This window comes from Antennarius striatus, chromosome 7 (assembly GCF_040054535.1).
Source record: "Antennarius striatus isolate MH-2024 chromosome 7, ASM4005453v1, whole genome shotgun sequence".
Classification (NCBI taxonomy): Eukaryota; Metazoa; Chordata; class Actinopteri; order Lophiiformes; family Antennariidae; genus Antennarius; species Antennarius striatus.
This window is the reverse complement of record NC_090782.1, coordinates 2,128,941-2,156,840: the sequence shown is the minus strand read 5'-3', so window position 1 is coordinate 2,156,840 and position 27,900 is coordinate 2,128,941. Positions and strand designations below refer to the sequence as shown.

Sequence of the window (27,900 nt, the reverse complement as noted above, 5' to 3'; positions counted from 1 at the left end):
TCTGAGATTGTAGATCCAAGGGTACCATCTCTGGTGCGGATGTTGGAATGGGAGGCTGCTTGTTTATCACCTGTGAATTCAGATCAAAACAATCATTTGCAAGCTGGTAAAGATAAAACCTGCTATTTGTAGATATTTCTGTGTTAAAAGCACTAGTTCAAGTGAAAGCAGCTTCTGAAATGACATGTGAACTCAAAAATAACAGCATTGTTCAGTCTATACTAGAGGAACAAGGAAATAAGACAACAAATGAAAGAGTAACATGGGTTACATTCAACATAGCCATGTCAAACCTCTAATACTTAATAAAGTGCTATTTTATGACAGTAATGACTTCACTTGGTTGTTGACAGGTGTTGCCAATTGTTTATAAAGTAATATATTATCAGTTACAGACGGAAGGGCCCCACAAGGATAAGACTAGAAACGGAGTGTGTAAAGTTAACTGGCTGCAACAAAGGAGAAAACTGTGTGTCCAGGATTTCAAGACCCCACAAGGACAAGACCAGGGACACATGAGTGTGTAAATGCATAGAAGTGAATGTAGACAGAACTAGAAATAAGACTAAGGTCAAGTCTGCTACTTCAAATAGGACACAAATCCAGGCAGTAGCCATTAGTGAAACACAAGCAGCACTAGCCCTTCTTATTCTGGTTAATGTACAAGTTAAAATAACTGAGAATGATGGCTTCAGCATTGCTACTTTACCTGTATGCTGTCACAGGCGCTGATGTAATCAGTCTGAGATTGTAGATCCAAGGGTACCATCTCTGGTGCAGATGTTGGAATGGGAGGCTGCTTGTTTATCACCTGTGAATTCAGATCAAAACAATCGTTTGCAAGCTGGTAAAGATAAAACCTGCTATTTGTAGATATTTCTGTGTTAAAAGCACTAGTTCAAGTGAAAGCAGCTTCTGAAATGACATGTGAACTCAAAAATAACAGCATTGTTCAGTCTATACTAGAGGAACAAGGAAATAAGACAACAAATGAAAGAGTAACATGGGTTACATTCAACATAGCCATGTCAAACCTCTAATACTTAATAAAGTGCTATTTTATGACAGTAATGACTTCACTTGGTTGTTGACAGGTGTTACCAATTGTTTATAAAGTAATATATTATAAGTTACAGACGGAAGGGCCCCACAAGGATAAGACTAGAAACGGAGTGTGTAAAGTTAACTGGCTGCAACAAAAGAGAAAACTGTGTGTCCAGGATTTCAAGACCCCACAAGGACAAGACCAGGGACACATGAGTGTGTAAATGCATAGAGGTGAATGTAGACAGAACTAGAAATATGACTGTAAGGTAAAGAACTTAATTATTTTACATTGAATAATTAGCAGTTGAAATGAAGTTTGTTCCCAAAGATATGTTTGTGCTATGCATCCTAAATATCAACTTAATAACAGTGTATTGTGCACCCAAATAATGCCCTGTACCTTTATTGGCGTCAATATGTCATTCAATAAATGCTGGTTTGTCCCTCGCAGACAGAATGTATGATTTTGCATCATCTGCAGGCCGTATCCTGGTTCTCCTTGTTGACATTAGGCCTCTGTGAAAATATTGTTAAATTGTTTCAAATGTATCCAACAACACAAACAACATCCTTCCAAACTAATAACTGATTTCAAAGACATGTTCATAATCATAGTTCATAATCATCTGGAATAGTCATGTTGACGTATACTTGGAAGTTGCACAAATTTTAAGGCACTGTGATAGAGCCAGCCTGTCCTTACCACAATTTTTTCCAATCTCCTACATTCATTACTATTAGTTTAGTGTATTCTAATTCATTTGAACATTTTTTATATCAACATGACCTTGTATTACAATGCGTACACTACAACATCCAATTTAAGTCCTAATTATTTCAGTAGGTTGCTCCACATGGTCAGCACCTCACCAAACATTTGTTTGCTCCCCATGGCACACCCTGAACATTTGATGCTGCTAGGCCAGTTATGTATTACATTTTTTTCAGTTTGTCCCAATTTTTATTATGTTACAGGTATACCAAAGTATACCTGGCCCTCATCAAAAGAACTTTACAGGCACTGTCCTTTATAATGGTTAAATATCTGTTTTGTCAAGGTGCAGACATAGGGAGACACAAATGTAAACACATTCCAGCTTCAATAGATCAATATTCAGAACTGGATTCACTCAACCCATAACCAGATATAGTACATTCCCTGATAAACATTTCTACTTATCCCCCAAAAGAGAAGGCAATACATGTTCTTGTTGATTGCTCATATCCATTTTGTCAAGCAAAGATCAATATACATTTATAGGAATTTCCACCTCAATGCTTCTCACAAGCAAAATGCCACATCATCTACAAATTCTATTGTTGTCACCAGAGCATCTGTATTCACCCAAAACCACAATTTAAAGCAAAATGAATATTTTCTCCTTTTTTTCCAAAACTGCACTGTAACTCAAAGTACAGTTAGAGAAAAATCAGCTATATATATAATCAAATGATGTCATTCAAAAAGCATTCGTAAGTTGAGAAGTGCTCCTTTGGGGTAAAAACATGCATGTAGAAGGGTTGCTGAATCAACCATTCTGAAATCACCACAAACTCAAATTTACATTTCTGCAGTTTGTATGATGGGCTGTATCACACACAAATGGACAGTATCCAAACACCCTGAATGCATCACTAACATTGCATACGGCCTCAAGTCAGTAAATTAAATTTCTACAATCACTTTCTGCATATCTCCAAGAAACTACAGATGTATCCAGTAGGATCAGTCACCTGAACATCAGCCTCAGACTCTGGATGAGTGAACTACGCTGACACGCCTTCCAAAACGAGCGTTACATGCATGCTAGCATATACGTGCACGACACGTGCACGCAGGTTAAATATATAAAAATAGCATTAATATTTGTATTATTCTGGCTATCAGTCAAAAATAATGTGTAATTACACACATATCCGACCAAATACCACACACAAAAACTTTTAAAACGTGATTTACGCACACGGGTACATACACTCATCGCGCACAAAAACTAGCATCAGTACTGGTTATTATTCTTGCTGTCAAAAACCGTGCAGTGACGCATCGCCTGTCTGACAACTTTCTGTTAAAGCCATGTTAGATTCGTGACGTATTAACACACTTACCTCGGATTTCACCACAGGAATGTGCTTTCAGCCACAACAGAAACAGAACTTCCGTGTCCGCTGCTCTTCATCCAACTTCTCTCCGTGACTCTAATGAGATGCGGACGTCTGATGAGTTGACTGGCAGCGCCGGCAGTCGCGCGCGTCTGAGCGTCACGTGCCTGTCACGTGACAGCGGACCGGCTCCCTGCAGCCACACTGATCACGTGACAGCGGACTGGCTCCCTGCAGCCACACTGATCACGTGACAGCGGACCGGCTCCCTGCAGCCACACTGATCACGTGACAGCGGACTGGCTCCCTGCAGCCACACTGATCACGTGACAGCGGACCGGCTCCCTGCAGCCACACTGATCACGTGACAGCGGACCGGCTCCCTGCAGCCACACTGATCACGTGACAGCGGACTGGCTCCCTGCAGCCACACTGATCACGTGACAGCGGACTGGCTCCCTGCAGCCACACTGACGCCTTGAATACATGAAGGAGTTCAGGAGGGAAACCAGGTCTGGTAGCCCAACAGCTACATGACCTCTGAATGTATGCTCACAAATTAAACGCGGTCTTGTGGTCTGTGTAATATTGTAAATTCTGTGATTGTATGACAGCAGATAGTAGATAATTTCTGCCCAGGATTAATAAAGTAAATTTATATACTTTATTAATCCCTGTAGGAAAATTATTAGTAGCACAGTATAGACCCCACTATTGGTTCTGGTGTTCTGCATACAGGCCCGTAACACTCAGAGACACACAAGGGGCCTTCCTGCATTCAGTGACATCTCCCGCTGTCAGCTCACACTCAGAAGTGACCGCCAGTCTCTCACAGCGGAGGGGGGGGAGCGGGGGTGGGGGAGGGGCGGCGGCAGCTCCACACAGCAGGTCAGGACAGCAGAGTCAGGGGAGGCCAGACAGAGGAGCAACAGGGAGGGACAAGGATATTCCTAAACACGGTAAAAAGTAGTGCTGTCAGGCAATTACAAAAATAATCTCATTAATACCAGGATTTGTAATTAATCTAATAAATCACATTTAATCTCATACCTGCTAAAGGCCCCCAAATAAAGAATTTGAATTCTAGGACATTACAAAATTGTAGCGCATGACTAATCAATAGAATACACCAAGAAGAGATCACGTGTACAACATTCCAAGCATGAAAACCCTCTCTCAAAAAAATCATCCCTGCAAGAGAGGGTTAATAAAGCCCTCTCTAACAACCAACAGCTGGACATCCTGAACCCCCACATCCTTCTCGTCAGTTACCTGTCATTTTATTGAAGACGATAAAATGGTGTCCTGCCTTCTGAATTGTTTTGAGTTCAGTGACAGACACACATCTGAGAACTTAGCAGGGGAACTGCTCAGAGTGGCAAAAGAGTGGAATGTTATCAACAAAGTAGGTGGTTGTGTTATTGACAATGCAGCGAACATAACCAAAGCAGTTAAAACCCTGAAATGAACCCAGCACAATTATGAAATGTCTTGCACACACAATTAACCTGATTGTGAGAGATGCTCTGAAGGTGATGAAGCCTGCTGTGGAGAAAGTCAATAGTGGAATATTTCCACAGGAGCACAACAGCCACACACAGGCTCAAAATAACACAACGACAGATGGACATGCCTGAGCTGAAGCTCAGAGAAGATTGTGTGATAAGGTGGAACTCCACCTTTCATATGATAAAACGGATTCTGGAGTCCAAGGATGCAGTCATCTCTAACCTAGCTGTTATCAATGTACCAGTCGATCCTCCGAGCCAAGAGGAATGGGAGGTACTGCAGGAGGCATGCACTGTTCTGGAGCAATTTGAGGAGTTCGCTGTGGAGATCAGTGCAGACAGGTGCAGTATACAAATGTTGTTACATTATTATTAGTATTATTATTAGTAGTAGTAATTGTTGTTGCATTACTGGAATAAAAGGCTGAGTAGACATGAAATAATTTTAATACACCTGCACATAAAACAAAGCGTAATATTAACACCCATTGTTTATTCTTTTTCAGCTATGTTACAGCCTCCAAAATGTTAATCCTGTGCAGGGTTCTGCAGAGAGTGACAGCTCAGAACCAGACCAGCGTAACCACAGCATGTGAAAGAGCTAGTAGAGGCTCCCTGTGCATCCATGGACAGAAAGTTCCATAGAATGGAATATAACACTGTTCTGTCAGAAACCAACATTCTTTATCCAAGATTCAAGAAGCTGACCTTCAATGACACTAAAGCAGTTGATGAAGCTATTCAGAGAATAACTGCAGCAGCAGCAAGGTTCAACCAGCCAACTCCACTTCCAGGGGGCCAAGATGGAGCAGAGGATGAGCAAGAGGGGCCACAAGCATCTGCTGTTTGGAGATTCTTTGAAGAAAGAGCAAGTGAAGACACTACAAGAAGGAAGCCTTCAGCAGATGCAATACTGGAAGTGAGACCCTACCTTGAGGAGCCCCTTTGCCAGTTACGTGCAGATCCACTAAACTGGTGGGAAAACAAGGCTTCACTTTGCCCACACCTCACACACGTGATGACATGGAGACTGTGCATTGGTGCAACGTCATTTCCCTCCCAGAGAATTTTCTCCAAAACCGGGCAGATCATGACTGACAGAAGAAGCCGAATCAGTCCCTCAAAGCGGACACACATGGTGTTTCTGAATGCCAATCTTTACTAAACACATTATTTGGATGCTGATCTTTTTCTTTTGTTTTACATATTTTCATTTATATTTTGTTGTGTTGCGAGTTTTTAAGGGATTCTGTGTTGTTTGACTGTCGATTTGTTTTATATAAAATAAGTTTTAAGTTTAAATTCATTTAAAGTGCACTGTAGAGTGAAAAAATAAAGGCATACTTATATAATAAACATATATAAATAAAAAGTATAACGAGATTTTTACATTATTAATTCATTTGTACATAATTTTACATTATAATTTTATATTATTGGTATAATATATTGATGAAAAGCAACAAAAAAAAGAGCTGGAATTCCCATCACTTAAAGGGACAGTAAAGTTAATTTTAAGTGACATATATGTTATTCATCATTATGAAAAATAGAAGAACATTTTTTATATCTGTATCATCATCCGTTTGGTCAAAAAAAGCTTAAAATCTGCACTGCAGCAGCTTCCGCATTCAGTGGTCACGTGGGCGTCATACGTCACTGGGGCCAAACATAGCTTAGCAGCCATAAGAAACAATGCAATCCACATCGCGATTAACTCAAAAAATATCATGGTTACCTGCATGGTGAATGGTTGTGTCAACAGACTTGACACAACAGACGCGACTTTCGAATAAATTCACTGTGGAATGAATAACAACTAGAGTTGTTATTCATTCCACACAGTCCAATAGTAATAAATGCAGTTAGCTCAATGCTATCATAATATGTACAATCCCATTGACGGGCTAGCGCATTAGCATTTTTAGCGCGATACCTTCCCAGAAGGTATTCTAAAGAACGACAGGTCCTTGTCTTTGCGTCTTTTTGCTGTTCTGTTGACACAACTGTTCACTGCGCAGGTAATCATGATATTTTTGGAGTTAACCGCGACGTGGATTGTATTGTTTCTTATGGCCGCTAAGCTATGTTCGGCCCCAGTGACGCCCACGTGACCACTGAATGCGGAAGCTGCTGCGGTGCAGATTTTAAGCTTTTTTGACCAAACTGATGATGCTACACATTTAAAATTTATTTTTTCTTCTATTTTTCATTATGATGAATAGCATATATGTCATTTAAAATTAACTTTACTGTCCTTTAATAACTTTCATTTTCTGGCGCTGGTTGTGAGCTCTTATAAGTTGACACTAGTTTAACAAGTTAAGAAAGTTTTAAATATTGAAACAGAAAAATTATAACTTCTAACCATTAATGTACCTGCAGCGTTTGTCTGTCTCCCCATGTCCCCTCTCGCGTTACCCGACTGACTTTCTGTAACACCACTTTAGGGAGACAGATAGGCTGCGCGCGGTTCACAGATAGGCTGTGCACCTATTTATAATCAGGTCCTTTCGAAACTCCAAAAGATTGTCTCAGCAGATTAACCCAGGTGATGTGTCTCATGCTAATGACCCTCAATAGCATACAAAGGCTCGGTGAAACTAGCATTTCAACATTTTTGTTTATTTATCATCTATCCATCCATCTATCCATCCATTGGTCTGTGTCTGTTTCAACAATGTCTGCATTTTACATAAAACCACTGCGGAGGATTTATTATTAGACAACAGTTGTCCTGGCAACATTAACAATTATCGAGCAAATGAAGACCGGTCTGTGAAAATATTGTCTTAGATGAAACCGGTCAGTGGCGCAAAAAAGGTTGGGGACCGCTGCTCTAAAGCATAAGCAAGAGATCCATGTATTGTGGTTTTGGGGCGGCAGTTGCTCAGTGGTAAAGCAGGCGGTAGAGCGGGTCGTCCAATGTTCTGAGATGGGGGTTCAGATTCCCGCTCGTGCCCAAAAACACCCAAAGTGTGAGCTGATGGTAGGAGGTGTTAGCTCACGTCTGGAGCACTGCCGAGGTGCCTTTGAGCAAGGCGCCATCATCTTAGAAGTTGCGCATTGGATGCGCACCCCGACGGAGCTGGCCGCCACTCTACCTCCCTCTCACCTGCATGCCCAAAGGCCCCTTGTGTGTGTTACAGGCCTGTACACACTATTTAGATGCATGTAAATACTAACCTGTGTGTAGAGTGGAGTCTTAATTTCCCTTTGGGGATTAATACACTTAATAAAAACTTTTTTTTTTAATTAAAATGAAAACCTTTGCATGAGAGTTCTAATGAAACATTCAACCAGCTATCCACCCATCTATCTATCATCTGCCCATTTACCTATAATCCATTCATCCATCCATGTATTTGTGTTTTAAAAATCATGATCATCATGCCCGGCAGTTAACAAAAGAAAGCGGGCCAACCTTAGCTTGTAGCTAGCTAAAAAGCTCTGAAGCACAGGCAATAGATCCATTTGAAGTTGTGGTTAAACATGTGCTGCAGAGGTTTATTGAAATATCCATCCATCCATCTGTCTATCATTGTCATTTAACAATCATCAGCATGACCAGCAGTTAGCAATACAAGCTAATGCTAACGCTAGCTAACGTTAGTTAACATTAGCTAACATTAACATTTTCTTCAGAGTTGGATTAAACACAATGGCATAGAAAAACTATCAATGTACAAATGTCATCCATCCATTCATCCATCTTCTGTTTATCTATCATCCATCCATCTATCAATCCATCCATCCATTCATCCATCCATTCAATGATCATCAAGACCAGCAGTTAACAATAGAGTGCTAACACTAGCTTGTAGCTAGCTAACATAAAGCACAAACAAGAGATCCATGTATTGTGGTTAAAACATTTGCATGAGCGTTCTATTGAAATGTCCATCCATCCATCTGTTTATTTTTATGTCATTTAACTATCATCATTATGACCAGCAGTTAGCAATAAAAGCTAATACTAATGTTAGCTATTTCTAGCTAACGCTAACGCTAGCTAACGCTAACGCTAGCTAACGCTATTTAACGCTAACGCTAGCTAACGCTCGTTAGCTAGCGCTAGCATTAATGTTGGCATTAGCTAACATTATCTAACATTAACATTTGCTGTAGAGTTGGATTAAACACAATGGCATTGAAAAAATATGTCCATATATGCAGCTCAGCAGCACTTCCTGCTTTTCCTGCTCTGGCAGGAAGTTGGGATACACACTTCCTGGAGTGTGTGTGCGATGCAGTACCATTTTCTACCACCAGGGTGAAGATGCACACACACCTGTACCCAACTTTTGCTACCTTATGGGACATGTCAAAAAAAAGGCAGGGGGCATATCAGGAGTGTCCCCTGAGCCTTTTGCAATGAAAAACCTTGTGGGGCCCACCATTTTGGGGTGCCTAAGGTCTTTGGGCCCCTCAACGTTGGTCTAATCCAGGTCTGAAATCACCCTAAGGTAATATAAGTTAGTTCACACACACACACCCTCCTGAGTTGTTTGTCTCAGTCTCCTGTTTTTATTGGTTATGTAATTTAAATGGACATCACACGTCTGCGCCGTCAGTAAATCTCCTGAAGATAATTTATTCCTTTCAAATGCAAATGAGTTGATTAGCAGTCGTGTTTATTCCTGCGTCTGTAACAGCTCTTCAGACATTCTCTCATAGGAACTTTATAGGAACAGTCTTTGTTCTCTGCTCATCTAAAACCTGTTCTTTTTTCACTTAGAAATAAAAGGTGATGCTTACAAAAGTAATAAAAAAGCTTGAAACAGCAGGTTTTAATTGATAAGATGAATTTACATATCAAGCAAAGACAAATTGAAATTCACTTTCATTTTTTTCTAGTATTTTATCCTCACTTTCTGTAAAATATCTGATTCTTCAAGATCCACTTATCAAACTTTAATGTTTATTTAAAGTTGCAAAGGATTCCTTATAACCAAAATTAAAAAAAATAAAAATAAAATAAATAAAGCTTACACTTTTCAAGTTCATTTTTTTCTGTTTATCTATCCGGTACCATCAACGTCATTTTCTGCACATTTAGTTTCAGCTGGAGCAAGAGGACACTTTATTCAGGCGGTGAAGTGTGAGGATGTGAGAGCAGACGGGGGGGGTGGGTGGGGTGGGGGTGTGGGCAGAACAATTCATGACGATATAACCTGTAGGCCTCATTACAGCCGGGCTTTATTGTCCACTATTTATAGGCAATGGGCCTAAATGAGGGGGTTGTCCATAGAGAAGACAAAAAATGTCTGAAAGAATGATGGCAGGAAGAAATGAGGCAGGAAACCAAGTTTAGGGTTCAGTAATAGAGAGATAGGAGATAGGAAAAAAGGGGGGGGGGGGCAGGAGAAAAATGGAAAACAAGCTATGAGAATAAACATTAATAAAACACAAAACTTTACATAACAGATACTTTCTTTACGAAGCTCCGGAATTATTTTTCTGACAAATTACAATTTGTCAGTGGGTTCTGCTGCCTGAAACCTCGCAGAGCAATCTTTCGTATAATTGATCATCTGACAATATCTGCTATTTTTATCTGAAACACTTAACTTATCTTTTCAGATCGTCACCTAACATCCCATCACTGATAAAACATGTATGTCTATCTGATGATGTTTACTGCTAATCCAGCAAATTACAATTAATTCCATCCATGAAATGGCCTGCACGAAATGTCATCATGTGTGTTTAATAATATCAATATTTCCGACCCATTTTCAATAATTGTACTTTGACTATTATATATCATATAATGTGATGTATAGCAGTATCAGCTATTGTTGTAAAATATTACATTGCAGCTCCTTTTCTTGGTTTGACAACAGTTTAGACATAAAACGCCTCCATCGATGTAATATCGTCTGTGTCACCACCATCTTTATGCATAAAAGTGACTTTTTTTTAATTTCCTGGTCACATGTTTCATTTATTCTAATAATAAGGCACTCTACTTTTTAATGCCGAGCCACACTTTCGAAGTGTCACCGTGCAAACAGGGCACACCTGAAACAGAGAACTTGCTCTGTGTTTGTCCCCGGTGCTGTCTAAATAAAGGTTGAATGAGTGAATATCCTGTTGTTCTCTATTCATTAATTCCAGTGAGGACTGCTTTGTGCCTCATCAGCATATTCCCCAGCTGGTTGCTGTTGGTGCGTGTTTGTCTCAGCGTAGGGAGCAGATAGAGATGGAGCGCTGCTGAGGCAACCTGGAGCTGCTGGTGAACCAGTTATTTCACACAGACAGCAGCAAGGAGTAGACTGTGACTTTAAGCGTGTCGTCTTTATTATTATGGAATGTTATTATGGGTAGAGAATTTTTAAAAATACCAAATGAAAGAGAGACACACATAGGCACTCAGGAAACAATTCTGTAAAACTAGTACAGTGGTACCTCTACTTATTAAAGTAATCGGTTCTAGAAGAAATTTCATAAGTAGAAAATTACGTAAGTAGAGACGCGTTTTCCATGCAAATGCCCTAATCTGTTACAAGACCCCAAAAAGGCAGACATAATGTTTTATAAAGCATAGAAATGCATCAAAACATGTAACAAATACATGTTACGATTAGATTATTACACAATAAATGAGAGTTGTGCATAATGTAAAAAACAAAGAATAGAGAATAAAAATGATGGTCATTAACCTTTTAACTGCTGTCCTCATTGTTTTTTGCCCTCTTTGGTTCATGCCCTCTTGCCCCCCCATGAACAACAGAGTGAATTCCAGTCCTCCTTCTGAACTTCTCCAACCACCCACACGACGCCTTAAACTCCTTAAACTTCCTTTTGTTTTAATAACGTGGTGATTGTAGATGCATTACGGCCATATTCTTTGGTGAGATCAACCAAACGCATCCCTTTTTCAGGCTTTTCTATCATCTCTTGATTTGTTTGTAGGGACAAAAAAACTTTTCTTGGTCTTTTCTTTTCCTCTTTTCTCCGTCACTTTCTTGGGGTCCATAGTGAATACTCTAAAAGTTAATATATTTATGTAAAACTATCAGAACACCTCAGGGGTCGAGGGCCAAATGAGAGGACGCTGCATAGACACCTATCTAGCTACACACAGAGGTCCCTCTTTAGCTGTTGTGGTCTTCTGTTAGACAAGAAAAAAGAAATGAAAATAAAAACAAGCCCTCCAAAAAACAAAACAAAATATAATCTGTTGATCACCAAACAGTGGATCAATAGTAAATAGTGGTCTGGGTTTAAATTCATTAGATGGACACAAACAGAACTCTCATTTACGATATGATGATGGAACAGCTATGAAAACCAACTACTTTTGACGCATCAACATAAAGTATGATTAAACTCAGTGTATAAAAATAATATTTCAAAAATATATACAGTATATATTTTGATTTTTTTTTTTTTTTGCTTACCAGTTTTTATTTGAAATTACAATGTACCAACCAATAGACATATTAAACATTTTATACAACTAACTAAACTAAAATGATAATTGTGAATACCTTCTTCCTTTAATTGTAATTCACGCCCTCTGTAAGGCACTGAAAAATAAAAAAGAGAAGAACCAAATATCTTTCCCTCTAACAGTGGTGATATTTCAGTGAATATCTCAAAGGAATGCCAAAAAAAAAAAACATTGTAGAGAAGAAAAATATTTGAATTCAAATTTATAAGTCAATATAACATAAAAACATATCCAAAAACATATGATTTGGATAATGAATGTTGATACAGTCATGTCCAGCATCACATTTAGTGTGCATTACCCCCCACTCCTTAACCTTCCATCTTTACTCTGTTATGCTACCTGCTCTCTGTTTATCTGCTTGTATCCAACCATTCTATTCCTCTTGAACCTCTCCTTCATCTTGAATTCCACGTTTTCTGCAGAGAGAGTGTCCTCTCTGTTATCCTTTCTTCACATATTGAGCCCAAAGAACAGGTCATGAACACGCCTGAGAACAGACAGGATTACGGTGGTCAGAGTCCAAATGCTGAAATGTGTTGGGGTTTTTTCTTCTTCTTTTAAATCCCAGAGATGGTGGTTCTAGATGGATTCCTGGATCAGGATTCACCTTTTTATAGTCCTCCTGGGGGGCTCAGAGGCAGAATCGACATATTATGTTCTCATTGATCACGGACGATGGCTTTTAGCCAAATCTGCAGCATAGACAGATACTGTATGATCAGTGTTACACAGGGGGGGTCGCTGGAGCGTGTCAGGCCTCGTAAGGGATGAATGGATGAAACCATTATAGTACAACACAATAGAAAATAAAGCACTGCTAACCACATGGTGGTCACGTCTCAGTCACAAATCAATCTGCTTTATATTTCTTCGTAGGTGTAGTGTTGAACTTCACTAATTCAGTGTTAGTTGTTTTATTTTACAATCGGTGGCTGCTGTAAGTGATAATATTAGGAGTTTTTATTGAATACTTAATTATAAAGATTACCTATCAAATAAAAAATACCATTAACAGGTATTTCCATTATCTTATATGACATTTGTCAGTTTAGTGGTGTCTTCCTGGTGGCCAAAGCAACGGGAACATTACTCACCCCCCAGAAAAATGACTCACCCTAGGACTTCAGATACCGCTTGATGAAAAGGAAATATTCAAATTCTGCACATAAATGTATTCATGTGCAGATAGATGAGGTTACAGCAGGATCCAAAGACAATAAGACAGAGAAGTGTTGATAAAGTAATGTGTCCAACATCACAACTAAAATCACAGGCAGAAAAGTCTCTACTGCTGGCTACATCAACACCTACAGGGACTTGGCTTGGTGTCCTGTTGGACAATAAGTGTTTGCATTAATAACTGAAATCTTCTGACCGTACAGAAACCCTCAACGTCAAACAATGTACTTTAATGATGAGGTGTCTTTATGATGGTTTGTGTCAGAATGTATGAAACATGTGCAACATATATATACTGTATGTACAGTACGTAAATGAATTTAGAAGAGTCTCAGAGGAGTGTGACAGTGTGAGTGGGTGGGGGTGGGGGGTCCACGCTGGGTGGCCAATAGGAAGAAGCTGTTTCTGTGACATTTGGTCCTGATGGACAGCAGCCTCCCACCGTCTTGTGAGAAGAAAGTCCCAAAGTCTTGTTAGCTGTGCAGCCACTGTCCAAAAGTCAGTGTTGGTATGAGAGATTATGTCAATCAATCAATCAATCAATCAATCAATCAATCAATCAATCAATCAATCAACCAACCAATCAATCAACTTTTATTTATATAGTGCCTAATCACATCTTAAGACATTTCAAAGCGCTTTACAGATAGAAAGCCAACAAAGCCCTCCAGAGCAGCGTAAGCAACGGTGGCGGGGAAAAACTCCCTCATTGAGGAAGAAACTCTGGGCAGGACCCAGGCTCTGGAGGGGGGTCATCCGCCTTGACCTGTTGGTTGGGAAAGAGAAATACACTGGGGAGAGATATAGTTTAAGTAAAAGAGAGAGAGAGAGAGAGAGAGAGTTACAGAGAGTGTGTGTGTGTGAGAGAGAGAGAGAGAGAGAGAGAGAGAGAGAGAGAGAGAGAGAGAGAGAGAGAGAGAGAGAGAGAGAGAGAGAGAGAGAGAGAGAGAGAGAGAGAGAGAGGTAGATAGGCCAGTTCCATGTCCATAGAGCGCTGTGGACATGAAAGAAGACTCTTGGGTGAGAGGGGAAATTCTTTGAACAAGTCTGTTGATGCTTCTTCAACTCCATTCTGAACCTGAAGCAGGAAGTTGAACAACCAATGGAATTTGAGATCAAATAACTTGCAAAAAACAGCATAGTTATGGGGGGGGGGGGGTGTAGACTGCTGGCAGCTGCAGCTTGTATGTTATAGTTTAAGGTGAGAATAAGAAACTATCATGTTGATGACGTGATTTCCCTTTTTGATCACAATCATATGAAATCATGTCAGTGCTTCATATTAAGCGTGTTAGGAACACGTGTGTAGGAGCGAATAGTGTGGACCTGACATTCACCAGGATGTGGAACGGTTGCGTGTCAGCTGGTGTAGGAACACGTTGGTGTTTGTGTTCACATCAGTCCACACATCCATTTGGTTTGGGGTCATCATGCCTCCCCAGGGGGCAGAGACGGAGTTACTCCACCAAACAGCACCCATGTCGTTGGGTCAGAGTGTCTGAGTTCATACGTCAGCAGTAACTTCAGCATTAATGTCACGAAAGAGCTCAAAGGTAAACAAGAATAGTCACGAAGAAATTACACAACAAGGATGCAAGTGGCTTATTTGCATTCATGGTGCTTGTATTTCAATATTTGCATAGCTAACAGTGTGTGTGTGTGTGTGTGTGTGTGTGTGTGTGTGTGTGTGTGTGTGTGTGTGTGTGTGTGTGTGTGTGTGTGTGTGTGTGTGTGTGTGTGCTGGTGGGCTGCCCCGCTGCTGCTGTTGGTGTACTAATCATTCTTCCTGCCTCTCTCCTGGTGATTGCCAGCCCATCCCTGCACTGCAGCTAAATTGAATCAATTAAAATCTTTCTTGTTGATGGCGGCTGTTGCTTCCACAAGATTAGGCTCTGATCAAGGAACACACAAATACATAACTGAGCTGGTGGAAAGGGAATAGAAAAAAGAATGAACTCAATTAAAAAGTCAACAGAGGGGCATGCGTGTGTGTGGGAGGGTCAGTGATGGAGTGTGTTTCTGGTCCAGCCTGGTGAGCAGCGGTCTGAGCGTTCAGCGGTGTGTTTAGTCGGAACATGTGAGTTAAGAGGTAGTGTGTAGAGTTGGGTGATAATAACTGTAGCACGTATTACCAGATTAGATTCACCATCAGGAATAATCTGAACCGCAATTTCAAAAGAAATCACAATTCCCTGTTATTCTGTATTTACATACGTCACACTACTGCCTCACAACACAAGCTTGTAAGAAACTACAGACGGTAGACCAGATGAGGGATAACATTGACTTATTTGAAGAAAACTAGTCGACAGCAGTCCATGGACCCCCCAAACGGTTCTTGAGGGTTCTCCAGAAATGTATTTTGACTAAACTTACATTCTGAGTTATTGTAGTAGCTGAGTGTATACTGTAGTTACTTTTGTTCCAGACTTAAACTCTTCAATGTCAGGTCTTTATTTTAATCTGTCAGCAGGGTGAGAAATGCACCATTTACCAAACACAATAGAACAGGCGCTGCTACGTCTGCAGTATTTCATAATGAACTAACACTTTGTACGACATTGATTCACATTCCCAATTTCCATGTGGTGTTTGTTTATTGTGAAAAGAAAATAATTCTCTAATACAAAAATCTACTCATGCTATGAAATGACACGCTTGAACAACATCAACACTCTACCAATAGCGATTTCTTGTCCATTAACAAAACAATAATGAGCACGTTTGTGCGAGTTCCTTTTTATCCGTAAGGTAACCAGTAAAAAAACACAATCTCTTTTGAACAAAATTCATTTAAAATGGATTATTTTGCTTAGAAAAGATGATTTTTGTGTCAGATTGTTAGTAACGTTCTCTTTCTGGCTTGTGAAACACGACTCAATGTTAGCTTTAGTGACTACAGGGTGAAGCAATCAGTCACTATCTGTCCTCGCATTGAGTTTTCTCATTGGAAACTACAGGGATAGAGAATTTGATACAGGGAAAAGATGAGCCAACAGTGAGGTGTTTAGTCTATGCAGTAAATCTGAATCTAAACACTCTGAATTTACTTTCAGCACTATGTAGATGCTCATACAACTGCTGTGATCATTGTGTGCTGAACCTATTCATAGTCATGACTGATGCTTCCACCTGTACTTTTGTATTGTTGTTATCCCTATTCATTAACTATTTAACAACAAATACCAAATTAAAAGCCTTCCATCAGGCAAAGATGACTCTCTCTAGTGGTCTGTTGGTACGTCTGCAGGTCTGCAGCTACTTTCATTGACAGAAAACCCAAAGAGGATAACCGTGATATACGTTTGGTATGACTGTTGAAGCACTAAGCCTATATTTACCATTTGACTTGTACTTTAAATATTCAGAACCCTGATTTTCATCTGAAAGTCATGTCCTGAAACATACAGTATTCACCAAGACATGATCCCAGCATTCCTTTCTGCAGTCTATTGCAGAGGTGAGGTCTCCTCAGAGGATATCCTTCATGCAAACATGTGACCTGAATGCATCTATGTGGAAATGAAGTGTAGTGATGATTGACACCAGGTAACGACCACTCCATTTAGTCACTGAGAGCCACACTATTGACAAGAGGGGAACAATGACCCATACATGTGACCGGGGGAAGGAATGTGCTTCGTGAATGGGATTCTTGGTATTGAGGACTCCCTGGACACCTGCAGCAGGTAATGGAGCTTTTAGTATGGAAATAAGAAGAAGAGGGAGGTGGTGATGGTGGCAGTGGGAGAGGATGGACATGAAATTACTGTGAAAGACCAAAGCTGTCCTGTGGGTACAGTTGAAGGGCCTGGTCACATATTTCACCAGCGTTGGATGGTCATGCATTTGCTCTGACAATGAGAGCTTGGAAGGTTTAAACCGATGTGGAGGACTAACCGAGGTGGGTGTAGGGATGTCAGTGGAGGTAGAGTCAGCTTTAAACCCTACCTGGTCTGTTGTTCTCAACCATGGCAGTCCCTAAGATGCAGAAATAAATATCACAATGAATATTAGACCAGAACCAACTGGGACATAATCAACCTTCTGCTACTGTGTGAAAGAAAATAAATCTAAGTACCAGCAGGGGGCGGTAGTCTGTACTTCCCAGTCAAACAGGGAACCTGGAAGGTGTACAATTGCATTGATGTTATGGAAATCTTTCTTTCACCACTGAGATAGTCTGTGTGTCCACCTTCGCCTGCTTCCTTCCAAATGGTTGTGCCAAACGAGGGACGTTCCTGTGTTGCAGGGACTCATAATGAGGTTTATTTTGACTGCAATCGTGTTCTTGCCTTCTTAGTTTCTGTGTTTTTCCGTCTGTTTGCACTGAATTTGTCTCACTGACAGATGAGTCTAAAATGAGTCTGCTTCTGTTGTATTTAGTACGTCTATGCTTTGAGTGGCCCTACAGGGTACTAGCTCTTGTTGTATGGCACCCAATCATTAAACACACATTTTGTGAGGTTTCCCTGTGCAATGGAGGGACGTGGCAATCACACTCAGATCTATGGTTTGTTTATGTCATCAAGGAGCTCAACAACAATACAACTATAAAGAAATATTCATGTCCCTGGTGGTTTGTACTTTTTATATTTCACACAATTAAATTTAATTCAACACTCATTTCAAGTCATGTTGGTGCTAACCAACTTCTGTCTGACTGTTCATTGTCCAACTTGTGATTGGAATTAAATCAAAACTAAACAATGATAGAAGATGAAATTTATCTCAGAGACAAATCAGAGAGAAAGGACAGGGTTCAATTTAAAATATATTTGTACTCTAATTTTCCTCTGAAGTTTCATTTTAAAAAGTCATATCACCAAACCCATAGATAAAAGTATCAGCAGCATTAATAGATGAGACTTTTTCACATCACAATTTCAGAATCATTTTCTGAGGCATTGGAGAACATTCTGAAAAAGTTTGGCAGCTGTAAAAGAACAAAAGTAGATTAATAGAAATGCAAATCATTGTGTGGTCCAACAGACATAAAAATATGAATGAAACAAAGGAACAGAACCTCCTTCATGGGGAATTAATAAAAAATATTGTGAATAATTCTGATATGCTATTATATCCTCATATAATCATTGGTTTCACTATTTGTTAACAAGGCTAAGTCCTTGCTCGTGAGCTACTGTTGTAATTTTTCAACATTGTTTTACTAAAATTTAATAAATTCACAGTTTGAAGTGTGTTCTTTTAACAGCTTATTTTTTACAACTTTGGTCTCGACTCGATCCTGTTCTTTCTTTGAACTCATTCACTTTCTAAATTCACCAAGTCTTCATGAATATTTTTCTCAAAGAAAGTACTCTACATTAACTCCGTTGAAAAGTTTTGCTTCTCTTTCATCCATTCATGAAAAAAAAAACAGTATACATGATGGAATCTATGATGAAATGGCTGATTTAGGATTGTTTATTCCTGGGAGACAAAAACATCTCATTTTTGTCAGAATGAGTTGATGATTTGCTGTTGAAAGCTTTTGCTTAATGCTGATGCTGAAGGATAATACCCATGCCTCCTTTGTCTCTATCGTGTTTACAGGGTTCCTGAGTACAGGTGACCAGGCAGCCAAGGGGAATTATGGGCTGTTGGACCAAATCCAGGCCTTGCGATGGACCAGTGAGAACATTGCGGCCTTCGGCGGTGACCCTTTGCGCATCACTGTGTTTGGCTCGGGCGCCGGCGCTTCCTGTGTCAACCTGCTCACGTTGTCTCACTACTCTGAGGGCAACCGCTGGAGCAACTCCACCAAAGGTAAAGACGCCTCTGGAGATCTGTCATTAATTACTCAATGTTGTTTTGTTTTGTCTTTTTACCCCCAGAATAACAATAAATTATTAGAATAAAAAAAATTTAAAAGTCCGATGAACACAACTTGAAAATCATGCATTTGGTCTCATCAAGCCAAAGGAGGAAAATCAAAGTTAAAACATGTACAGGATTAACTCTTTAATGCTGCTTCATGTAACATTCTGCTGTGTAACAGAAATGAAGTTGGTTAGATTTATGACAGAATAGAGAGAAAAACAACAACACAACTTAAGGCTGCTGTATGGCTGAATCTTTGTCTCCTAACAGTCCCTCTTTACTGTCCCGTCTGCAGTTTGTCTTCACACAAACAAAACTTTTATTCTTTAAAAAGTTCTATAATGTGTTAGCGTAGCCAGGAAAACAGTTCTCTACACATTCTCCTCCCAACACACAGTTTCACGTTTGTCTAACAAGTCAATGCAGTTATCCTACGTTCATGTGTAATATATCATATATCAAGTTTCTCATATTATATTATCTTATTAATAAGAACAAATAACATAAAGAAGGAAATATTAATATGTTTAACAATTTCCATGCTTTATCTTTTTTTATTTTATTTGTCAAAACTACTATCACCTGTGACACTTAGAGTGCAGGTTGTGTTAACAGTAGGAAAAGTTGCTGTTTGTATGAAGATTAAAAAAAAACCCATGAACCTCTAGAGCAGTGTTGTTGTTTAGTGATTATAATTTGTTAATCAAGCAGGCGTTAAAAAACGCGGTAAGTTATTACGTGTGTGTTAGTTCAGTGCTTTCAGAAAGACTTTCTGATGGTACTGTGTGTCTCTTCCTTCTTGCCCCCCATTCTGCCCCCCGGTCCAGGCCTGTTCCAGAGGGCCATCGCCCAGAGCGGCACCGCGCTGTCCAGCTGGGCCGTCAGCTTCCAACCAGCCAAGTACGCCCGGATGCTGGCCCGGAAGGTGGGCTGCAACCTGGAGGACAGCGTGGAGCTGGTGGTCTGCCTCCAGAGGAAACACTACAAGGAGCTGGTGGACCAGGACATCCAGCCGGCGCGCTACCACATCGCCTTCGGCCCCGTCATCGATGGGGACGTTATACCTGATGACCCCCAGATACTCATGGAGCAAGGTAACCAATCATTGGTCAGCAAGTCCCACCCACACGTGTGATGTATTTAACAACCATCTGTCCATTCTTTGAAGGTGAATTCCTCAACTATGACATCATGCTGGGCGTCAACCAGGGGGAGGGCCTTAAATTTGTCGAGCTCATCGTTGACAATGAAAACGGGGTTCAGGCCAACGACTTTGACTACGCCGTGTCCAGCTTCGTGGACGACCTGTACGGATACCCAGAGGGCAAAGACATCCTGAGAGAGACCATCAAGTTCATGTACACCGACTGGGCCGACAGGCACAACCCCGAGACGCGCCGCAAAACGCTGCTGGCCCTTTTCACCGATCACCAGTGGGTGGCGCCGGCGGTCGCCACAGCTGACCTGCACTCCAGCTTTGGGTCGCCCACGTACTTCTACGCTTTCTACCACCACTGTCAGACAGAACAGGTGGGTCTGGGGCTTTATATTTAATGCAATACTAGTGATGGATTGTCCACAGTGTGATTACAGTGATTAAAGCCTCCCTGGGCAGAGCTTTCAGAGCTTTCAGTCGCTGCTCACTGGGATCAAACCACATAAAGCCACAACCTGAGAACAAACAGACGGTTGCTAAGTGGCTGTGATTACAGAGTTTTATATGAGTAACTCAAATTGTATCAAGTCTAAAGATGCTTTTAAGTCGAGGAGCTCTCGATCAACACCAACTCGACCTTGGCTTTAGAATATAAAACCCAATCAGAAAATAGCAAACACAAATGCAACACGACATGTTGCCGCCATACAGTCATCCACGCAGCTGTAATTGTGCCTTGACTTTAGCAACCTTAACCATATTGATACTGTCTCTATCTGGCCTATCTGTCCCTCTCTCTCTTTGTCTCTCTCTCTGTCTCTCTCTCTCTGATGCTGTTCTTATCTTCCTTTGATTTCTTTTCCACCCAACCGGTCTGGGTCCTGCCCGGAGTTTCTTCCTCATCGAGGGAGTTTTTCCCCGCCACTGTCGCTGATGCTCTGGAGGGTTCAGTTGGGTTTTTCTGTCTGTTAAAGCGCTTTGAAATGTCTGCTGCCATGATTAAGCGCTATAAAAATAAAACTTGATGATGATGATGGTTGGAATGAGCACAAGACACTTTTTCTCCATTCATTTACGCTAATTCAAGCATTTTTGTTGATCAGCTACACACAACCCTGACAGTATGACGGCAAATTATCCTTTCTAGCTAACAATTTGCACGTTATATTTCTGACAAGGTTTTTTATTATTGTAGTATAGATCTCTGAACTTAAAATGCAACACTTCATTTTTAACTATCAAGATCATTTCTCTACATTCCTGACTTCATTCCTGTAAAAAAATCAAACATGTTTTCCCTAAGCAGCACATAAAATGAATTACAGAAGCATATTCTGCACCTGACTATGGATCCATTTAGAATTACATCACCTTGGTATTCTCCCATTTTTTTAAATGTTCATCACACATTGAGAATCACTGTTGAATTTTCTTTTATTAATTTCATTGTACAGAACATTTACAAAAAAAAAAAAGGAAAAATCTGCTTGTGACTGTTTAAAACCACAAAAATGTTGTGGTTGGAGAGAGTGGCAGACTATCTTTTCCTATAAAGCGGGGGCTGGAGCAGCGACGATCTGACCATTGCCTGGTTTAGTGGACTCTGTTTTTTGTGAACGATGTGGTCTGGGTCCTGTTGCTTCATCGTGACCTCAGTCTGTGATTGAGACAGTTTCTACTGAGTGTGAAGCAGCTGGATGAGAATCAGCACCTCCAAGTCCGAGGCCACGGTTCTCAGTGACAGGAAATGGATTTCTCTCTCCATTCCAGGGATAAATTGCTGGAGGAGTTCTAGGATATTGATGTATTGTTCTTGAATGAGTGAAGAATGGGTTTGAAGACTGATCGACTGATACCTCTTCATCAAAACAGACGGGTACAGCATCCACGCCACAGACACTCTGTTAGTCAGCTGTGGTGAAAAGAGGCAGAGTTCAGTTGGGCCACATCCCAAATCCATGGTCATCAGTTTTGGGTAACGACTGAAAAAACAAGTGGTGTAGAAGGGCTAGAGAGGGGGTTAGCAGGGTTCAGCTGAGGTGGTTCAACAATTTAGTTAGGGTACCCTCAAATGTTGCCTGAAGAAGCGTTTCCTGGGGGTTGACCCAGGAGGGATGGAGGGATTGGAATCTCTTGGCTGATATGGAAATGTCTCCGTGTGCCCCCACAGGACCTGGAGGAGGTTTTTATTCCATGCTGAGCCTCCTGACCCCAAGACCTGGATAAAAAGATGAAAATGAGTGAATGAATGAATGAATGAATGAATGAATGAATGAATGAATGAATGAATGAATGAATGAATGAATGAATGAAATCCTCACTCCTAGTGGTCCTTTTACTTGTAGCTGTGTTCTAAATGTTTTGTTTTGGTAATGATGCACACGGCTGATATATAATTCAAAAAGAAAGGAGTGGTGACTCTCTCCACTTTCTTATTTTTCTTCATCCTGATTCACATTGGACACTTCATCATTTTGGTTTGAATTTGGTGAAACATCCCTCAGTTTATTTGTCATCTTGTCTCTCTAACTAACAGAATTTTAGGTCATGTGTTGTACCACATCCAGCAAAGATAATTCCTATCAGTGTCCTGCGTCTACAGTGTAAATGTAATAGTAAGGATCTGGTTTGATCTGTCCTCCTCAGGTACCCCCCTGGGCAGACGCGGCACATGGAGATGAGATTCCTTATGTGTTCGGCCTACCGATGACCGGACCGACAGAGCTGTTCCCGTGCAACTTCTCCAAGAACGACGTGATGCTCAGTGCCGTGGTGATGACCTACTGGACAAACTTTGCTAAAACAGGGTATGATGGATTGAGAACTGAGTCTAATTCACGGGGACGCCACAGTACCATCTTAACTCTGGTTACTGCTGTCGGAGTCCAGATGTACAGAAGGATTAGAGTACCACTTAAGTAGAAGGAGCTAAAACGGTAAAACCATCTGTGTTTATTAGAATTGGGTACATTTTGTAATACAACCTGCCATGTTAGTGTAAGGGACTATAATATTTGTACAGTTGTTCTGTTGTGTTACAAAAAAGTCCAAGGTCCACAGTTTTCTATGTGCAGTTATATACGTTATCTTGGTTTATTCTATTTCCCATTGCTAATATAAGACAGCTAAAGTTGGACTAAATCAATCACTGAAGGTGGATAACTGAGAGACTGTCTTAACCAGTTGTATGCTGGTCCTTGTGTTTAAATGACATGGGCATCAGGAATTGTCATGGTTGTACAAGAAATAGAGGAACTGGTGTGTTTTAGCCGTCTCATAATACACACACTGTGGCATTTATGGGAGCAAGTTATAGGATGCAAATTATGACAGGAGCACGAAGAATAAAATACATTGATCAGCAGGCATCAACATGGGTAGCCCATTGCAAAACAAAATATTAGCTGGTAATTTAACTGTATGTTTAAACTGTTTCCACATTATTAACTTACAATGAGGACCAGTAGCTATGAAATTGATTTTCATGTCTTATGAACTGCGTAGTGTCATTGGTATTCTATCCAGATCTACTCTGCATATCTTCAAATACTTTTTCTAATTAATTGTCGTAGCCTGAAGAGGGACCTTCTTGATGGGACAAAATTAAAACCCTTATTTGCCCCTTCTGTCTCTGTTGCCTTTTAGCATATAGTCATGGAGGTAATTGTTTTTTGTGAGCATAATAGAGGGACATTGGCTTTTTTTGTGCTCTGCCCAGTAGGCCTTAGGGGACCAGCCAGGCACTAATGATCTACATATATAACCCCAAATTGACGTGGAGTGAGGGTACCTGGGAGATTTATGCCACTAATTTGAATGGTTAAGCGTGTTCCTGATGAGGTCTGGCTGGCTCCATATGCCGGTCTCAGACAATGGGGCGCTCAGTGGGTCTGAATGGGCTTCCATAGATCACGTGGCCGGCTCTGGCCAGCTCACATTAAGGGCAAGTGGGTCTATTTAGCAGAGGATCTCATGTGGTATCTGCTCTGGATGTAATTTATGTAAGAGGGGAGTTCACATGAGGTTTCTGACCTGTATTTACAGTTTATTCTGGTGTCCTTATGGCTCAGCTCTACTGGTTACCAAAAATGCAGTAGATGCAAAGATTATAATTACATTCGGGTTTTTGTTTAGCTTGCATATACTACTCAAGCATTTGTGTTATTGAAATGATCAGCATGGTTCGACAGCTACTTTATCGAAACTTCTTTATCTAAACGGTTTCTTTTAGATACAGTACATACAGTATATTGGTTCATTGGATCAAAGCCAAAGTCATCTTTATTGTGATATGTACCGTATATGCACGACATGCAGCACAGATGAAATTGCAGTCCTCTCTGACCCACGGTAAACAGGCAGTACAACACAGGCAGAACAACAGGAAGTACAACAGGCAGTACAACACAGGCAGTACAACAGGCAGTAGAACAGACAGTACAGCATAAAGTATGAGACGAAACACATATCTATTCTTTCACTTTCTTTCTTTAGTAGCCAGTCATTTGTGAGTAAAAGACCCCTTTTAAAATTACAACATATTTCACTTTTCTTTGAATTCTTCTTGAGTCCTTCTGTCTGTTGTCTCTCTGTCAGGGACCCCAACCAGCCCGTCCCCCAGGACACCAAGTTCATCCACACCAAGCCCAATCGCTTTGAAGAAGTGGCGTGGACACGCTACAACCAGAAAGACCAGCTGTACCTGCACATCGGCCTGAAGCCCCGGGTCAAAGAGCATTACCGTGCCAACAAGGTTGGGTCACGTACCAGTTAGAAATTTTACCCTCTGAGAATTCCTGTGGGTAAATTAAGGATACAGAAGGAAGTAGATGATAACCTGAATGACACTCGATGCTCAGTCAAACATTACAGAAACTTATTCTGCCAGAGGTTTGAAGGATCAGGTCAAAACACATCAACTGTCCAACCACTGTCAGTGGACTCCGCAGTAATCCAGTACACAGTACTGCCAATGCTCACATTGAATTATCTTATACAGAATAACTGACACTTTTTCTTCTCTTCTCTTCAGGTGAACTTGTGGTTGGAGCTGGTTCCTCACCTCCACAGCCTGAATGAGGTGACCCAGCTGATTCCCACCACCACCAAGGTGGGTACCGTATCAGCAACAGCACTGCTAGACAACAAAGACCGAGTCCTTCCCTTCACAGCCAGGGTTTCTGACCAAACAGCTTCAATAAACAATTTGGTAGTGTATTATTGAGAACAGGACAGCACAGTGGAGCTGAGAGGAGCGCTGTCCCCTCTCAGCTAGAGAGTCCTGGGTTTGAGTCCTTCCTGTGAGGAGTGTCTATGTTCCCCCTGTGTCTGTGTGGGTTCCCTCTGGGTTCTAAAGTTCATGCAGTTCAAATGGATTGGTCAGTTCATAATTGTCCATAGGTGTGAGTGTGTGTGTGTGTGAGAGTGGTTCTTCATCATATGTGTGATTCCGTGATGTGCCGGTCACGTGTCCGGAGCGTCTCCCCGCCTCATCCCCATAAGTCTGCTGGGATAGACTCCAGCAACCCCTGTGACCCGCAAAAGTGGAAGAATCAGTACAGAAAATGAAGGAATATTAACCCAACTCTTGTTTCAAAGCCTGTTGTGATCTCTTAATTCTGTGTTCAGTGGTTATGAAAATCCATGAAACCAATAGGCCATGACAAATCACGACAAATTATCATATTCTACAAACTTTACTCTGTTTCTTTTTATTGGGAATTTTGAAAGCTCACACTTTTTTTTCTGAGGGTATACTTTTACAGTTTTTAACCACACAAATTTTGAACGATAAAAACAAATAAATAGAAAAAAACCCCATAAAAATTGAAGACAAAACACCTGTTGTTGGGGGAATTATTGTAAATATTGTTGTAAAATTAATACTTTGTAGAATTAATATAAAATATGACATTGTTATTGTGATTAAGGATATATATATATATATATATAAATTGTATAACTTATATAATTTGTAAAATTATTATATAAGTTATACAATTTTTACAAGAACTGATCATATGTCAACAAAAAATTTTGAATTACATCAAAACCGTCCTGAGATCCATTTTGGTAACGTACTAACAGGCAGTCAAGAATCATCTCTTATTGTACATTCTGGCATTCAGCGTGTCTTGATTTATTGATTTTTTTTTCCTGAGACATAAATGAAAGATAGAAGAGCGTGTTTCTGAACTCCGTTAGGCAGTGGTTCCCTGGGTGGATTTTTCTTGTGTGGACATCTCATTAACATCATCATCATGTGTTTACACCAGCCAAATTATCTATGTCACAATGTATTCTCCTGTTCTATCCCTGTCCTCAGATCCCCCCTCCAGAGGCCACCAATCGCACCCCAAAGACCAAAGTTCTGGTGACCAAGCGCCCCAATCCGACCCCCTTCCCCACGGAGACCCAGAACAGCCTGAACCAGCCCCACCTGGTGGACCAGCGAGACTACTCCACTGAGCTGTCGGTGACCATCGCCGTGGGGGCCTCGCTCCTCTTCCTCAACATTTTAGCCTTTGCGGCGCTTTACTACAAGAAGGACAAACGGCGGCACGACGTCCACCGGCGCTGCAGCCCCCAGCGGAGCGCCGCCAACGACCTGGCCCACACCCAGGAGGAGGAGATCATGTCCCTCCAGATGAAGCAGCACTCAGACCTGGACCGGGACTGCAGGGGCGTGGGCGACTCTTTGCACCCCCACGACATGATGCTGAGGACTGCCTGCCCGCCGGACTACACTCTGGCCATGAGGCGCTCGCCAGACGACATCCCGCTCATGACGCCCAACACCATCACCATGATCCCCAGCAGCATGGGGGGGCTGGCATCGCTCCACTCTTTCAATACCTTTCCCAGCAGCGGGCAGAATAACACCTTGCCCCACCCACACCCACATTCACACTCCACCACCAGGGTATAGCCCTGTGGACACGACACACGGGACTTTAATGGCTGAGCCAACGCCGTTGCAGAAGCAGACTTTTGGCCAACATGCCAGCAAGAACAGGAGTGACCAGACAACCGGATGGAGTTTCACTGGGATACAACATGTGAATATTGACTTTTAGGAGTTTGGACCAGAGAAAAAAATAATTATGTTTTTGTAAAAAAAATATTAAAAAAATAAGACAAGAAGAAAAAAAGTACAAATATGATGGAGTTGAAGAAAAATACAAGCTAAATCGAGGAAGGAGGATGTTTTTTTATTGTTTTTTTGTTTTGTTTTTCTGATATTGCAGCAAAACAAGGTACAGTAAACTACCTTTCCTTTCTAGCAACAGATATAGCCTTTGGAAATCTTTTTACAAATGACTGCTCAACAGTTTTATCTGCAAGCAGAACATCAGAGCATCAGCCACGTCTGAGAGGTGAGACGAGACAGGAAGCAGCGGTTCTGTTTTTTTGACACCACACTGCAGATTACTCCATTTGTGGGGGTCACAGAGAAGACGAGGCGCAGGCCATTTTAGGCATGTGTCGAGGCTATGTAAGATAATGCCAAACAGTTCTTTAAAAAGAGCAAAAAAGAAGGACTGAAATTTTTAAGGAAACAGAAACCTTGTATGCACAACGGAACAATTTTGAGGGAAGAAATGTCACAGATACTTTCATCC

At 41.0% G+C, this 27,900-nt stretch overlaps 1 protein-coding gene across 1 annotated transcript in view; it reads left to right on the top strand.

The window, feature by feature from the left end:
• The window catches only part of nlgn1 (neuroligin 1), a 261,390-nt gene extending 234,173 nt beyond the window's left edge, over positions 1 to 27,217 (top strand). The window contains exons 5-11 of the mRNA XM_068319222.1: positions 18,856 to 19,068; positions 19,950 to 20,216; positions 20,291 to 20,652; positions 22,925 to 23,085; positions 24,875 to 25,031; positions 25,311 to 25,388; positions 26,604 to 27,217. Coding sequence (XP_068175323.1) covers positions 18,856 to 19,068; positions 19,950 to 20,216; positions 20,291 to 20,652; positions 22,925 to 23,085; positions 24,875 to 25,031; positions 25,311 to 25,388; positions 26,604 to 27,206 — 1,841 coding nt within the window. The 3' untranslated portion in view covers positions 27,207 to 27,217. The remainder of the gene's footprint in view (positions 1 to 18,855; positions 19,069 to 19,949; positions 20,217 to 20,290; positions 20,653 to 22,924; positions 23,086 to 24,874; positions 25,032 to 25,310; positions 25,389 to 26,603) is intronic.
• The last annotated feature ends 683 nt before the right edge of the window (positions 27,218 to 27,900 follow it).